Below are 13,382 nucleotides of genomic sequence, written 5' to 3'. Positions count from 1 at the left end.
CCGGATCGAGTCCCACATCCGGCTCCCTGCATGGAGCCTGCTTCTCCCTCTGCCTGTGTCTCTGCCTCTCTGTCTCTCAAGAGTAAATAAATAAATAAATACATAAATAAATAAAGGAATTAGACTTGCTAATACATACCAACTACCGTGCTAGTGTGTTTTGTAATTTATAGTAAGAACAATAGTTTTGGTCTTCAAAACAAAGTTTCTGGCACAGACCTTCTCAAACCTTGGGACTTTCCTGTGATGATTTCCTTGTAATATTAATACAATGACTTTTGGAAAGTACTTAGGGATGAGGGCTGGTTGCCAGGGAAATGAATCAATTGAGTGAAGTTTTGGAAATTTCAGTGCCCCACTCCTCCCCTTCCATTCGGTCTCTTTTTAAATTTGTTTTAATATTTTATTTATTTATTTATTTATTTATTTATTTATTTATTTATATTTAAGATTTTATTTATTGATTCATGAGACACACACACACACACACACAGAGGCAGAGACACAGGCAGAGGGAGAAGCAGGCTCCATGCTGGGAGCCCAATGTGGGACTCAATCCCAGGACTCGAGGATCATGCCCTGAATTGAATGAAGGCAGATGCTCAACCGCTGAGTAGCGTCCCTGGTTTCTTTTAGGAAATCAACTGGCATGATGGACCAAAAGGAAGCAAGACGAAAATACACAGAAGGGAAAACCTTGAGATTCTTTTCTACAAATGTTACAGACACACACACACACACACACACACACACACAAACACAATGTCTTGAGGAAAATAAAGTACATATGAGAGGATTCTGATTTCCAGCCTCCTCTATTCCTCCATTCCCAACTTAATCTTTCCACAGAGCACAACAATAGAGATTTGACCACGCTGGTGGACAGAGCATGGTAATAGTGGTGTAAGCTGAAGTCAAGCCTGCTAAAATATACCCCCCTTCCCCAAGAAGGGGAAAATGGTGGATTTTTACATCTAGTATCATTTATATCTAGTAGCATGGTTTGCATCATATCCACTTAGACAGCAGGAAACTTTTGCTCAGGAGAAGCCACATCAGTCTTGATAGCATCCTGGACCTTGGTTCCTGGATGCCATTCAGATCTCATATTGCTGAACTGTTACTTATTCAAATTTCTCTCAGATTTGGCATTCCACACCCATAATGTAGCTCAATCTCCTCTTGACTCCCAGCCAAGTGATGTTCCCAGGGCTATCCTCTCTGGAAGAGAATAAGGTTTATGTTTTATACATCCAAACATATGATATAAAGTATGATTTATACCTAAACTGGTTAATAAGTATCTATTATTGGAGCTTCAAGACAGAGGAGGCAAGGTTAAGAGACTAGAATGATACTACAAGGTGATACTGCTGAGTTTTCCTCTTTCTGTCCTCCGTTTTTTACTTACGGAAGTTTTTCAAACAAAGCATATGAATTTTGTCTAATCTTTTCTTTGGAAATATTATATTTTACTTTTCATAAATCATAGAAAGTTAGAGTCAAAAGAAATCTTTAAAAAATTGTTTTATTTAAATTCGATTTGCCAACATGTAGTATAATACCCAGTGCTCATCCCATCAAGTGCCCTCAAGTCAAAAGAAATCTTGAATCTCACATAGTTCAACTTTCTTTCTTTTTTTCTTTTTTAAGATTTATTCATTTGAGGGGGGAGGGGCATAGGAAGTGGGAGAGAGAATCCTTAAGCAGACCCCCCCCACACACCCCCTGCACTGAGTTTGGAGCCCAAAGCAGGTCTCCATCCCATGACCCCAAGATCATGACCTGAGCCAAAATCAAGAGTCAGATGCTCAAACAAATGCACCATGCCAGGAGGCCCATATAGTTCAATTTCCTATGAAATTCTGGCATCCTGTCCTCAACACACCTGATCCAATATAGATAGCATCAGTTGTCTGGATATTGTGGTCTACTCAACTGTTGAACACCTCTGATAAGAAATTTACCTTTTGGAAAAAAAAAAAAGAAATTTACCTTTTGGGATGCTTGGGTGGCTCAGCGGTTGAACGTCTGCCTTTGGCTCAGGGCATGATCCTGGGGTCCTGGGAATGAGTCCCACATCAAGAAGCCTGCCCTCTGCCTATGTCTCTGCCTCTCTGTGTGTCTCTCATGAATAAATAAATAAAATCTTAAAAAATAAAGAAAGAAATTTACCTCTTGTTAGGCCAGCGGTAGTTAATATACACCACCATGTGCTGTCCTTTCAGGACATTCTCAAAGCACCCTCTGGAGAAGGGCTCTACAATCATAAATTCAGTCTGAGAGAGCTTGGAGTAACCCCAGGACAATGCAAGCAAGCTTCAATAGGCAAAATGGGGTCAAATCTAAGACAACATAAGAATAAGATAACATTGAGGGCAGACTTGTGTTGATAACAATGGCTTTGGGTAACATTTATTGAGTATATTACTGATTACTATAGATCAGAGATTAGGTACTATTTAAGCACTTTGTACTTATTAGCTATTTATTTCTCACAATTTCATGAAGAAGACTGTCTTCATTTTCTAGTTGGAGAAACTGAGGCACAGAGTAATTGGTCCAAAGTCATGCAGCTGGTAAGTAAAAGAGCTAGGATTTGAATCCAGGCCAATTGGATCTGGAGCCTGGCCTCTAACCACTATATAAATTACCTAATAACTATAACTAAGAATGTCATGTGCCAGGCATCATTCACTCATTTATTCCTCATAATAGCAATCACATGAAGCATGTACTATTATAAAACACCTAAGTAACTTGCCCAACTTGGGCAGCTAGTGAGTACTAAAGTTGGGATTCAAATCCAGGTAGCCTGCCTCTAGATATGCTTTGCTCCAGTACTCTAAACTCCCTTGACGCTCTGCTCCACACAGATGGTGATAGTATCAGATACAGAGTTTTGCCATGGGCATGGAAGGCAAATAACAAAGTGGGTGAGAGTAGTATAGGTGCCAGCTGGCAAAAATGTGGAGGGAAATTAGATGCTTAGATCCAGGATACCCAGAGGACTCTTAACCTAATCCTTCTTGCTAAGGACATAGAGAAGGCAAATTATTTCTAAACAGAAGCCTACACAATTGGTAAGAATGGCCTCCTTGCAGAAATACATTTAGGAAGCTGCCTTTGTGCAAAGAGGGAAATTATCCTTCAGATTTGGCAGAAGACAATCTCTAATGGGGAAGTGAGGCCTAATATAATCTGCCAGTTTCTGGTTTCAGAAAAGGGGGTGGGAAGTTTGCAGATATCTAAATGCTTACTATAAATACCTGGATCTGGAATGGAGGTATGACAGGGGCAAGCAGAATCCATTTAAAATTGTACCCATTGGATGCTCTTTCTAGACGGTTTTCTGTGAGTTATGTAGAAAGTTTCACAGGGGGATCCCTGGGTGGCTCAGCGGTTTAGTGCCTGCCTTTGGCCCAGGGCGTGATCCTGGAGTCCTGGGATTGAGTCCCACATCAGGCTCCTTGCATGGCGCCTGCTTCTCCCTCTGCCTGTGTCTCTGCCTCTCTGGCTCTTTGTGTCTCTCATGAATAAATAAATAAAATCTTAAAAAAAAAAAAAAAAGAGAAAGTTTCACGGTACATAAAGGTATTTAAAAAATGCCTCTGAATATTGAATAATAAGTTGTGCTGAATAATAAGCAATGTGATTAGTATCTTTTTCAGAAACTCATGCGATAAACTTTTTTTTTTTAAAGATTTTATTTATTTATTCATGAGAGACACAGAGAGAGAGAGGCAGAGACATAGGTAGAGGGAGAATCAGGCTCCCTATGGGGAGCCTGATGCAGGACTCATCCCAGTACCCTGGGAACATGACCTGAGCCAAAGGCAGATGCTCAACCACTGAGCCACCCAGGTGCCCAATGATAAACTTCCTTAACTGAGACTGAAGTCCTTTGGATTCCACATTTGGTTATGTGTTCATTCAGAGAACACAGCTTAATAATCCGAAATATTATCTAAATAAATGTTTAGAAAATCATAGTTGCAGAGGAAACTTGCATGTTTTTTAAAAAGAAATGGATTCATTTACGTAGCAAGTAATTATTTAAAATATTATGGTAATTCAATGCTTGTTAGCTGCAGTCATTCAAGAAATAGCAATAAATTTTCAGACTAACTCTCATGGAGCTTACCTTCCAGTGGGGAGGGAAGGGAGAAAATAACCAGAAAAAAAATAAGTAAAATATAGGATAATTTAGATAGTGGTAAGCACTAAGAAGAAAAATTAAGCAGGGGAGGGGACTGGGTGGTGGTGGTTGGTGGTGGCATGTGACAGTTTATATAGGGTGGCCAAGGAAGACATTGAAATGTACATATTCCTTAAAGTTTAGGATTTTGTAATATTTCACCTGTATGAGAGATGTCTGATATATATGATCCATATCTATATCTATATCTGAGGCATACATCAGATATACATCACCAAAATAATAGTATTAAGAGTCATTAAAAATAAGATATACAGGGTTTTAAGGCTTCTAGATTGCATCACTTTTTTAGATTAAACCCCTAGTTAGGGGCGTCTGGGTGGCTCAGCGGTTTAGCGCCTGCCTTTGGCCCAGGGTGTGATCCTGGAGTCCTGGGATCGAGTCCCACATCAGGCTCCCTGCATGGAGCCTGCTTCTCCCTCTGCCTGTGTCTCTGCCTCTCTCTCCTCTCTCTCTTTCTCTCATGAATAAGTAAATAAAATCTTTAAAAAAAAAAAAAAACACCCATAGTTAGACATCTCGGGTTTCGATTTAACTATTTGGAGTCTCATCGGGTTTGCCTTGTTTCAAAATTCGTTGCCTAAGCAGTAGCAAGAGCAGGGGCAACATTTCTCTAGAAGATTCTCAAGGCTACGTGTACGTGCCCTTGAGAGCAGGTTTCATTTTTTAATGCCGGAGGGCACGACAGTGTCTGGACACAGCAAACAAGACTGGGACCCGGAACCCACTGAAGCCACCGGCTGCGCACGTCCAGCGAGGCTGACTGCAGGGGCTGGTCCGAGGGAGAGCGGGGAGCCTCGGGTCCGCTCAGGGTTGCAGGATTCCAACTTCACAAGGGAAGAAAGAGGTCTTTTCTTTTTTTTCCTAAAGATTTTATTCATTTATTCATGAGACACACACACAGGGAGAGAGAGAGAGAGAGAGAGAGGCAGAGACACAGGCAGAGGGAGAAGCAGGCTCCCTGCGGGGGCGGGGGAGGGGGGCGATGCGGGGCTCTATCCCGGGACCGGGGATCAGGACCTGAGCCGAAGGGGGATGCTCCGCCGCTGAGCCCCCCAGGAGTCCCACAAGGAGAGGTTTCTGATGAAACCTCTGTATCCAAAAAATTAAAATAAAATAAAATAAAATAAAATAAATAAATAAAATAAATAAAATAAAATAAAAATAAAATAAAATAAATAAAATAAAATAAATAATAAAATAAAATAAAATAAAATAAAATAAAATAAATAAAATAAAATAAAAAATAAAATAAAATAAAATAAAATAAAATAAAATAAAATAAAATAAAATAAAATAAAATAGAAACCTCTGTATCCGGGCTGAAACGCCTCCTGGTGTTTTTCCTCTGCGGAGGGGGCACGAGCTTCGGGAAGGCGGTCCGGTCCGCTCCCTCCGGCCGGGCAGCCGAGTCGGGGCGAGGCCAGGTGTGCCCCCCGCCGGAGCGCCCACCGGGCCCCAGGGGGAGCCCCTCTGCGGGGAGAGGGCGATGGCTCCCAGCCCCGAGCGGCCCCCGCCCGCCTGCTCGCTCGCTCACGGCGCCCACCCTCTGCGCACCCCACCCGCCCTCCCCCCGGGCCGGTTGCTCGCGACCGCAGCCCGCAGCCCCGCCGCCCCGCAGCCTCCGGGGGCGGGGGGGAGGACCGTCCGCCCCGACCTGCAGGCCCGCCGTCCTCCCTCCTCTCCGAAAACATTGCTCCCGCCTCCACCCTGAGAGGAGCTCCCCGATTGGTCCGCGCGCCGGGCGAGGACGCCCGCTGATTGGCCGCCGGGCCGTCACCCGCGGTGACACGCTCTCGGGGCGGGGCCCGGCGCGGGGTGACCGCCCGGAGGTAGGCTCGGAGCGGGAGAGCCTCCTTCGCCCGCGGGCTCCCTGCAGCGCGGGCTGGCTTCCGCGGCTCGCACCCGCGCTCCCTCGGCCAGGGAGAGGGTTGCCTGAGCGGTGGGCCGAGCGGTTGGGGTCGGGGGTGCAGGGAGGGCCGCGGGGCCGGGGCCGGGGGTGCAGGGAGGGGGAGGAGGGGGGGCCGGGGAGCGGGGAGGCGCGGGGGCGCGCGGGGACATGGCGAAGCTGGACGTTGAGGAGGGGGCAGCGGGGGCACCCGGGCACCCGCCCGCCAATGGGTACCTGTTGGTCCCGGGGGGCGAGCCCCCCGGAAAGCTGAGCGCCGAGCCGCAGAACGGGCCCAAGGCCGGCTGCCTGACCCTGAATGGAGTGTCTCGGGACAGCCTCGCGGCCGCCGTGCAAGCCCTGGACAGGCCTCGGACCCCGCTGGCCCCGGAGGAGGAGACCCAGACCCGGCTGCTGCCGGGGGGCCCCGGGGAGGAGACCCCCGGGGCCGAGGGCGCCCGAGTGCCGCAGACGGCGCTCTCCGCGCGGCGCTTTGTGGTGCTCCTCATCTTCAGCCTGTACTCGCTGGTGAATGCCTTCCAGTGGATCCAGTACAGCATCATCAGCAATGTCTTCAGGGACTTCTACCGCGTCTCCTTCCTGCACATCGACTGGCTGTCCATGGTGTACATGCTGGCCTACGTGCCCCTCATCTTCCCGGCCACGTGGCTGCTGGACACCAGAGGCCTGAGGCTCACGGCCCTGCTGGGCTCCGGCCTCAACTGCCTGGGCGCCTGGGTCAAGTGCGGCAGTGTCCAGCAGCATCTCTTCTGGATCACCATGCTGGGCCAGTGCCTGTGCTCCGTGGCCCAGGTGTTCATCCTCGGCTTGCCCTCCCGCATCGCCTCGGTGTGGTTTGGGCCCAAGGAGGTGTCCACAGCTTGTGCCACCGCTGTGCTAGGCAATCAGGTAAGAACTAGAGTGATAGATGAAAATCGGCTCCTTAAAGGACCAGGTAAAGGACCTCTGCCTCCTGAGGGAAGAGGAAGGAGGCAGTTGTGTATAAGTGAAGGAAGGGAGATGTGTAGTCAAGATAGGAAACAGTTTTGGGTTAAAGATGGTATTTGATTTATTTGTAAGCACAGAACTTCCAAACCAGTTTGAAATGACCAACTTATCATCTTGCTTTGAGAATTACCTATAAAATATTAATCGAGCTGGCCCCTATATCCCTAACATGATAGAAAACTTATTAGTGTAATAACCAATGAGACTCGGGTAGGTGTTTTTGTTGCCCCCAGAGTATTCATTGTAAAAGGAAGGTTGTTGGATTCTGGGAAGTGCTCGTTTTGAGTGATCCGTGTGAACTGCTCCTGTTTTATTTTTTTTTGTTGTTTATTTATTTTTCTAAAGTTTATTTTTTGTAGTAATCTCTACACCCAAGGTGGGGCTGGATAGAACTCAGGACCCTGAGATCAAGAGTTGTACACTCTTCCAACTGAGCCAGTCAGGCCCCTCTCCTGTTTAATTTTACATATTAGCAGTTAGCAGAGGGCCTAGCACATGACACTTATAAATGACAGCTAAATAAATGTTCTGGTGGTAGAGGCTTCACAACATTATATATTCACTTACCAATTTTTAACAGTAAGAAAGTGCAAGACAGATCACAGATCATGGAACCCATGATAAAAGGGTGGCTTATTTTGCCATTTCTCCCTTAAAGTGCTTCCTCATCCTTCTAACACCATAGGTTCAAATTCCAGTAGCATTCAGTAACAGTACTAAGTAGAATATTGTGTGTGTGTGTATTGTAATTGCAGATTGATCCTTTTTTTTTTTAAGATTTTATTTATTTATTCATGAGAGACACAGAGAGAGAGAGAGAGAGAGAGAGGCAGAGACAGAGACATAGGCAGAGGGAGGAGGAGCAGGCTCCACGCAGGGAGCCCAATGCGGGACTCCATCCTGGGACCCCAGGATCATGCCCTGGGCCAAAGGCAGGCACTAAACCACTGAGCCACCCAGGCGTCCCCAGATTGATCCTTTTTTTGTCATTTAAAATTTGCTTCTGGAGTTCTGTGATGCTTCATGTATATTGTATTGAGTGTTCATTCAACTTGAGGAGAATGTAGTTAAAAATCTATATACCAAGAACTTCACTTCTCTCTATACCTATATTCCTACATGCTATGTAACAAAAGAATGTTACTCTCTTACTTCCAATCTAATACTTGTTTCAAGATCACAATAAGATTTAGCTAAGATCCATAAAAAGACTAGCTCTACGTGTTTATTACTTTACATTTATCTTTCTCTAAAAGTACAGAAGAAAGGGTAGCTTGAATCTAATTGTTATGTATTCAAAATAATTTATGATATTTTTGTTGGTTGCTTCCATATGTTTAGATAGAAACTGTTTTCTTAAAGTGTTTTTCATTTATAAAATGATATTCCCTTTCATACTTCATTGAGCATGACTGAAATATTATTAACTCCGTATCTATGGATTATCTATTTGTGGATAATAAATGGAGATGCTTTCTCATAGGCGGATCCCTCTGATGTTCAGCACACCTCTGCCTTCTTCCTACATTCTCCCTTGGTGTTCTCATCCTTCCTTGGCTGCAGTAGCTGTGCACTTGTTCATGGCCTCCATTTTCAGCCTAGATTATGGAGTGATCATTTATAGTAATAGTCAACGTTATTAAGTGCTCACTAAGAACCTGGCACCATGCCAAGTATTTTGCATGCATTGTGCCCTTGAATTTAACAATATAAGGTAAGAACCATTAGTCTCTCCATTTTACAGACACTGAAACTGAGATTTGAAGAGATTAAATTATTTTTCAGAAATCACTCAGCTAAATGGTGGCAACATTCATACCCAAGTCTGTCTAATTCCTGCTTTTCACCATCCACCTCTACTGCCCGGTCTCTAACCTGAGAAACCCTTTTAAAACATGGATCAGATCCTGTCATTGCTCTGCTTTGGACTCGCCAATGATTTCCCATAGTGCTAAAATAAAATCTAAACTCTTCCCTTGGGATGCCTGAGTGGTGCAGTGTTTGGGCGGCTGCCTTCCACCCAGGGCGTGATCCTGGAGTCCTGGGATCGAGTCCTGCATCAGGCTCCCTGCATGGAGCCTGCTTCTCTCTCTGCCTGTGTCTCTGCCTCTCTCTGTGTGTCTCTCATGAATAAATAAATAAATATATATATATATATATATATAGAGAGAGAGAGAGAGTTGTGAGAGTTCTTTATATATTCTCTGATATATTTATCTTTATATATTGTTATACTCCTTTCCTATCCACACCCCTCATTCCTCACATCTGCATTCTTCCTCTGCTCTGAGGGGAATTGTCCACTACTTACAGCTTCTCACAAGGTCATGGTCTCTTCTTCCTTTGTACATGATGTCCCCTTAGCTGAGAACACCCTGATTTCACTTGGCTAACTCCGATCTCTTCAGATCTTTCCTCCTCCAGAAACTTCTTGAACCCCACGTCTATGCAAGGTGCTCCTTCAAAGCAGTTTCTTAGCTAAGGTGACTGTATGTTCCAGTTTGCCTGGGATAATCCAGGTGTAAAGCTGTTCATTAGGATAATTACTCATTATCCCGATCCCCGGTCTGGGGATGAGTTCCACATTGAGCTCCCTAGGGGAGCCTGCTTCTCCCTCTGCCTGTGTCTCTGCCTCTCTCTCTGTGTCTCCCATGAATAAATAAATAAAATCTAAAAAAAAAAAAAAAGGTTAATTACTCATTTAGTCCCTTTCACTCTGAATAGTGTTCTTATTTGGATGATAGATCACATGATCATCCGGATCTTAAGCACCCTCTACCTCTTCATCACTGTACTTACCACACTCTCATTATTACCTGTTTAATGTTCTCTATCTTTAGTTTTATTTCTTTCATTGTGATTATCATATTCAACCTTATGTTTTTTCTTACTGAGGTGAAATTCACATAAAATTAACCATTTTAAACTATAGCTCAGTGGCATTTAGTATATTCACAACGTACAACCATCACCTCTATCTAGATCCAAAACATTTTCATCTACCCTCAAAGAAGACCCAATACCCACTAAGCAGTCACTCCTTATTCAACCCTTCTTTCGTCCCCAGACAACCACTAATTTGCTTTTTCTCTCTATGGATTTACCTGTTCTAGATATATCATGTAAATGGGATCATATGGGGACGCCTGGATTGCTCAGTGGTTGGGCGGCGTCTGCCTTTGGCTCAGGGCGTGATCCTGGAGTACCAGGATCGAGTCCCACATCGGACTTCCTGCATGGAGTCTCCCTCTCCCTGTGTGTCTTCTCTTTCTGTGTCTCTCATGAATAAATAAATTAAATATTTCTTTAAAAAATGGGATCATACAATATGACCTTTTATGTCTGATGTCTTTCACTTCACGTGTTTTCAAAGTTCACCCATATATGTATTTCATTCTTTTTAGGGCTGAATAATATTTCATTGTATAGATATACCACATTTTGTTTATCCATTCATCCACTAATGGACATTTGGGTTTGTTTCTACCTTTTGGCTATTGCAGATAGGGCTGTTATGAATATTCATGTATAATATTTGATATTTGTACTTATTTTTAGTTTTTTGAGTATTTATCATTTATTTTTTAAAAGATTTAATTTTATTATTTATTCATGAGAGACACAGAGAGAGAGGCAGAGACATAGGCAGAGGGAGAAGCAGGCTCCATGCAGGGACTCAATCCTGGGTCTCCAGGAATCAGGCCCTTGGCTGAAGGCGGCGCTAAACCGCTGAGCCACCCAGGCTGTCACTTGAATATTTATTTAAGAGTGGAATTGCTAGGTCATATGGAAATTCTGTGTTTAATATTTTTTTTTTTTTTTTTTTTTTTTTAAATATGGAACGCTTCACGAATTTGCGTGTCATCCTTGCACAGGGGCCATGCTAATCTTCTCTGTATCGTTCCAATTTTAGTATATGTGCTGCCGAAGCGAGCACTGTGTTTAATATTTTAAGGAACTACCAAATTGTTTTCCACAGGGGCCACACTATTTTATAATCCTACTAACAGTGTACAAAGGTTGCAGTGTTTTCACACCTTGCCAGTGTTTGTTATTTTCCAATTGTTTGTTTTGTAATTACAGCCATCCTTGTGGGTATGAAGTGGTATCTCATATGGTTTTGATTTGCATTTTCCTACTGATTAATGATGTTGAGTATTTTTTTTCACATGCTTATTGGGCATCTTTTTTGGAAAAATGTGTATTCAAGTCCTTTGCCCATTCTTGAATTGGATATTTGCCTTTTTGCTGTTGAGTTGTGAGAGTTCTCTATATATTCTAGATAGTAGACCCTTCTTAGATATATAATTTGCAAATATTTTCTCCCATTCTATATGTCCTCTTTTCTCAGCCTTCATCTGCATATTCTTATTCCTGTTTTTGATTGTAAGCATCTGAAGGGTAAGGATTGTATCTTACACATCCTTAATCCTTACAGCAGAATTATTCAGCTACAAGGAATTAGTAGAACAGGAAAGGTGGTTGTCAGCAACTACCCTTTAATGGTACAGTAAAAAAAAGAATTAGAACCTAGTGGATTTTTTTTAATATTCATTTATTTGAGTAATTTCTACATGCAGTGTGGGGCTCAAACTCAAAACTCCTAGATCAAGAGTTGCATGCTCATCCAGCTGAGCCAGTGAGGTACCCCAGAACATGGAGCTTTAGGTTGTACACCTTACACCTTTTTTTTTTTTTTTAAGATTTTATTTATTTATTCATGAGAGACAGAGAGAGAGAGGCATAGAGATAGGCAGAGGGAGTAGCAGGCTCCATGCAGGGAGCCCGATGTGGGCCTCAGTCCTGGCACTCCAGGATCATGCCCTGGGCCGAAGGCAGACACTCAACTGCTGAGCCACCCAGGCACCCCAGAACATGGAGCTTTAGGATGTACACCTTACACCTTTTTTTTGTTTTTTTAAGATTTTACACCTTATACCTTAATAAAGAAACTGTTTTCTCCATGTTGTATTAATTGCCAGTATGTGCTTTTTTTCTCTTATTAATAATAGCTATGAACAGGATCATTTGTTTTACAGCTTGGAACTGCAGTTGGCTTTTTGCTACCACCAGTTTTAGTGCCCAACACACAGAATAACACGGATCTTCTGGAGTGTAATATCAGTACTATGTTTTATGGAACATCATCCATCGCCACATTTTTATGTCTTTTAACAGTCATTGGTAAGCAAATTATTTTCCCTATTGCTTAAATAGATAAATGCATGGCAAACATATGCAAATAAAAATAACTAATCCTGAACATTTTTATGATAATATCTCCAGTACCATTTGCTTGTTTCATTCTTGCTATTGCACTTTTGTTCAGATAACAAATGCTATGCCCCTAGAGGTATGTTTTGGTCTGCTACTATTTTAATATCATAAAGGGTCTGAAGACTAATTCATCTAATTTATATCACTACTAACTTTTCTTCCCTGATAACTGTTCTTTCAAACTTATAACCTGTCTCCTGTTTGCATATTCCACTACATGTTCTGCATCTTATGCTCCTATAGCCAGGAACAGATTATCATGCTTTTGAAATGATGCAAAGAGGCTACAACCTTTTTTTTTTTTTTTTTTTTTAAATGGTAAATCCTTCCAAGGATGCCCATTTTTAACAATTAACTGGATCTGAAAATGTTGACCAGTGAATGATTCAGGGCAGTGGCAAGCTGTTCAGCAGAATTTCAGACTGGCAACTGTCTGCTTGTTAGGCCACTCCAGCAAAGCACTGCTGTCACCACCCGTCACTGAGTTCTCTCGCCTGGGCCTGTGTCTTGAAGCAGTCAGTCAAAATCCACTGCAAGCAGCCATCATCAGTTTGGAAGAAGGTTTGGGAAGGTCTGCTTTTTCAAGTTTATTCTTAATGGGAAACAATTTTGATTTCAGGGAGAAGGATATAGGGCTTTTTTTAAGTAATATGGTTGCTGACATAACTGTAATATTGCTCTTTAGGCACTCTTAAATTGATTCGTGGAAGAAAGCAACTTTAAAGTTGAAAGGCCGTCTCTTAATCCTTGATATTTACATTACATTGCATTATAGCTGGAGTTTTGTTTTTTTATAGCTGGAGTTTTAAAATTTATAGATTGATTTTTACCATGGCTATAATAGTAATAAAAAATTCAAATTTTGTGATCTCCAGATATGAAATCCTTAGTTTTCAAAGACATGTAGTTTAAAGACTATTTTGATAGAGACTGCCTTCATAGATGAACTGCCCATACGTTTAATTTCCTTTCAGATAATGAAAAAATATT

General features: G+C 42.8%; 1 protein-coding gene, 1 long non-coding RNA gene and 1 other non-coding gene across 4 annotated transcripts in view; 1 reads left to right on the top strand and 2 right to left on the bottom strand.

The window, feature by feature from the left end:
• Nucleotides 1-796: 796 nt before the first annotated feature.
• Nucleotides 797-5,746, bottom strand: LOC144316334 (uncharacterized). 2 transcript variants are annotated; one of them, XR_013382228.1, is made up of 4 exons: nt 5,529-5,746; nt 4,948-5,083; nt 2,176-2,345; nt 797-1,221 (listed from the first exon to the last, which is right to left on the bottom strand). It is a non-coding gene; the product is annotated as an uncharacterized LOC144316334 (long non-coding RNA). The 2 variants fall into 2 exon arrangements; XR_013382229.1 differs by lacking the exon at nt 4,948-5,083.
• A 507-nt stretch (nt 5,747-6,253) lies between these two features.
• Nucleotides 6,254-13,382, top strand: part of FLVCR1 (FLVCR choline and heme transporter 1) — a 37,521-nt gene continuing 30,392 nt past the window's right edge. Inside the window, exons 1-2 of the mRNA XM_077902165.1 lie at nt 6,254-7,016; nt 12,155-12,299. Coding sequence (XP_077758291.1) covers nt 6,279-7,016; nt 12,155-12,299 — 883 coding nt within the window. The 5' untranslated portion in view covers nt 6,254-6,278. The remainder of the gene's footprint in view (nt 7,017-12,154; nt 12,300-13,382) is intronic.
• Nucleotides 10,946-11,052, bottom strand: LOC144316649 (U6 spliceosomal RNA). The gene has a single exon (XR_013382574.1). It is a non-coding gene; the product is annotated as a U6 spliceosomal RNA (small nuclear RNA).

The sequence above is a fragment of the Canis aureus genome, chromosome 6 (assembly GCF_053574225.1).
Source record: "Canis aureus isolate CA01 chromosome 6, VMU_Caureus_v.1.0, whole genome shotgun sequence".
Taxonomy (NCBI): domain Eukaryota; kingdom Metazoa; phylum Chordata; class Mammalia; order Carnivora; family Canidae; genus Canis; species Canis aureus.
Note: the sequence above shows the minus strand (reverse complement) of the source record. Positions and strands in the feature narration are given on the sequence as shown.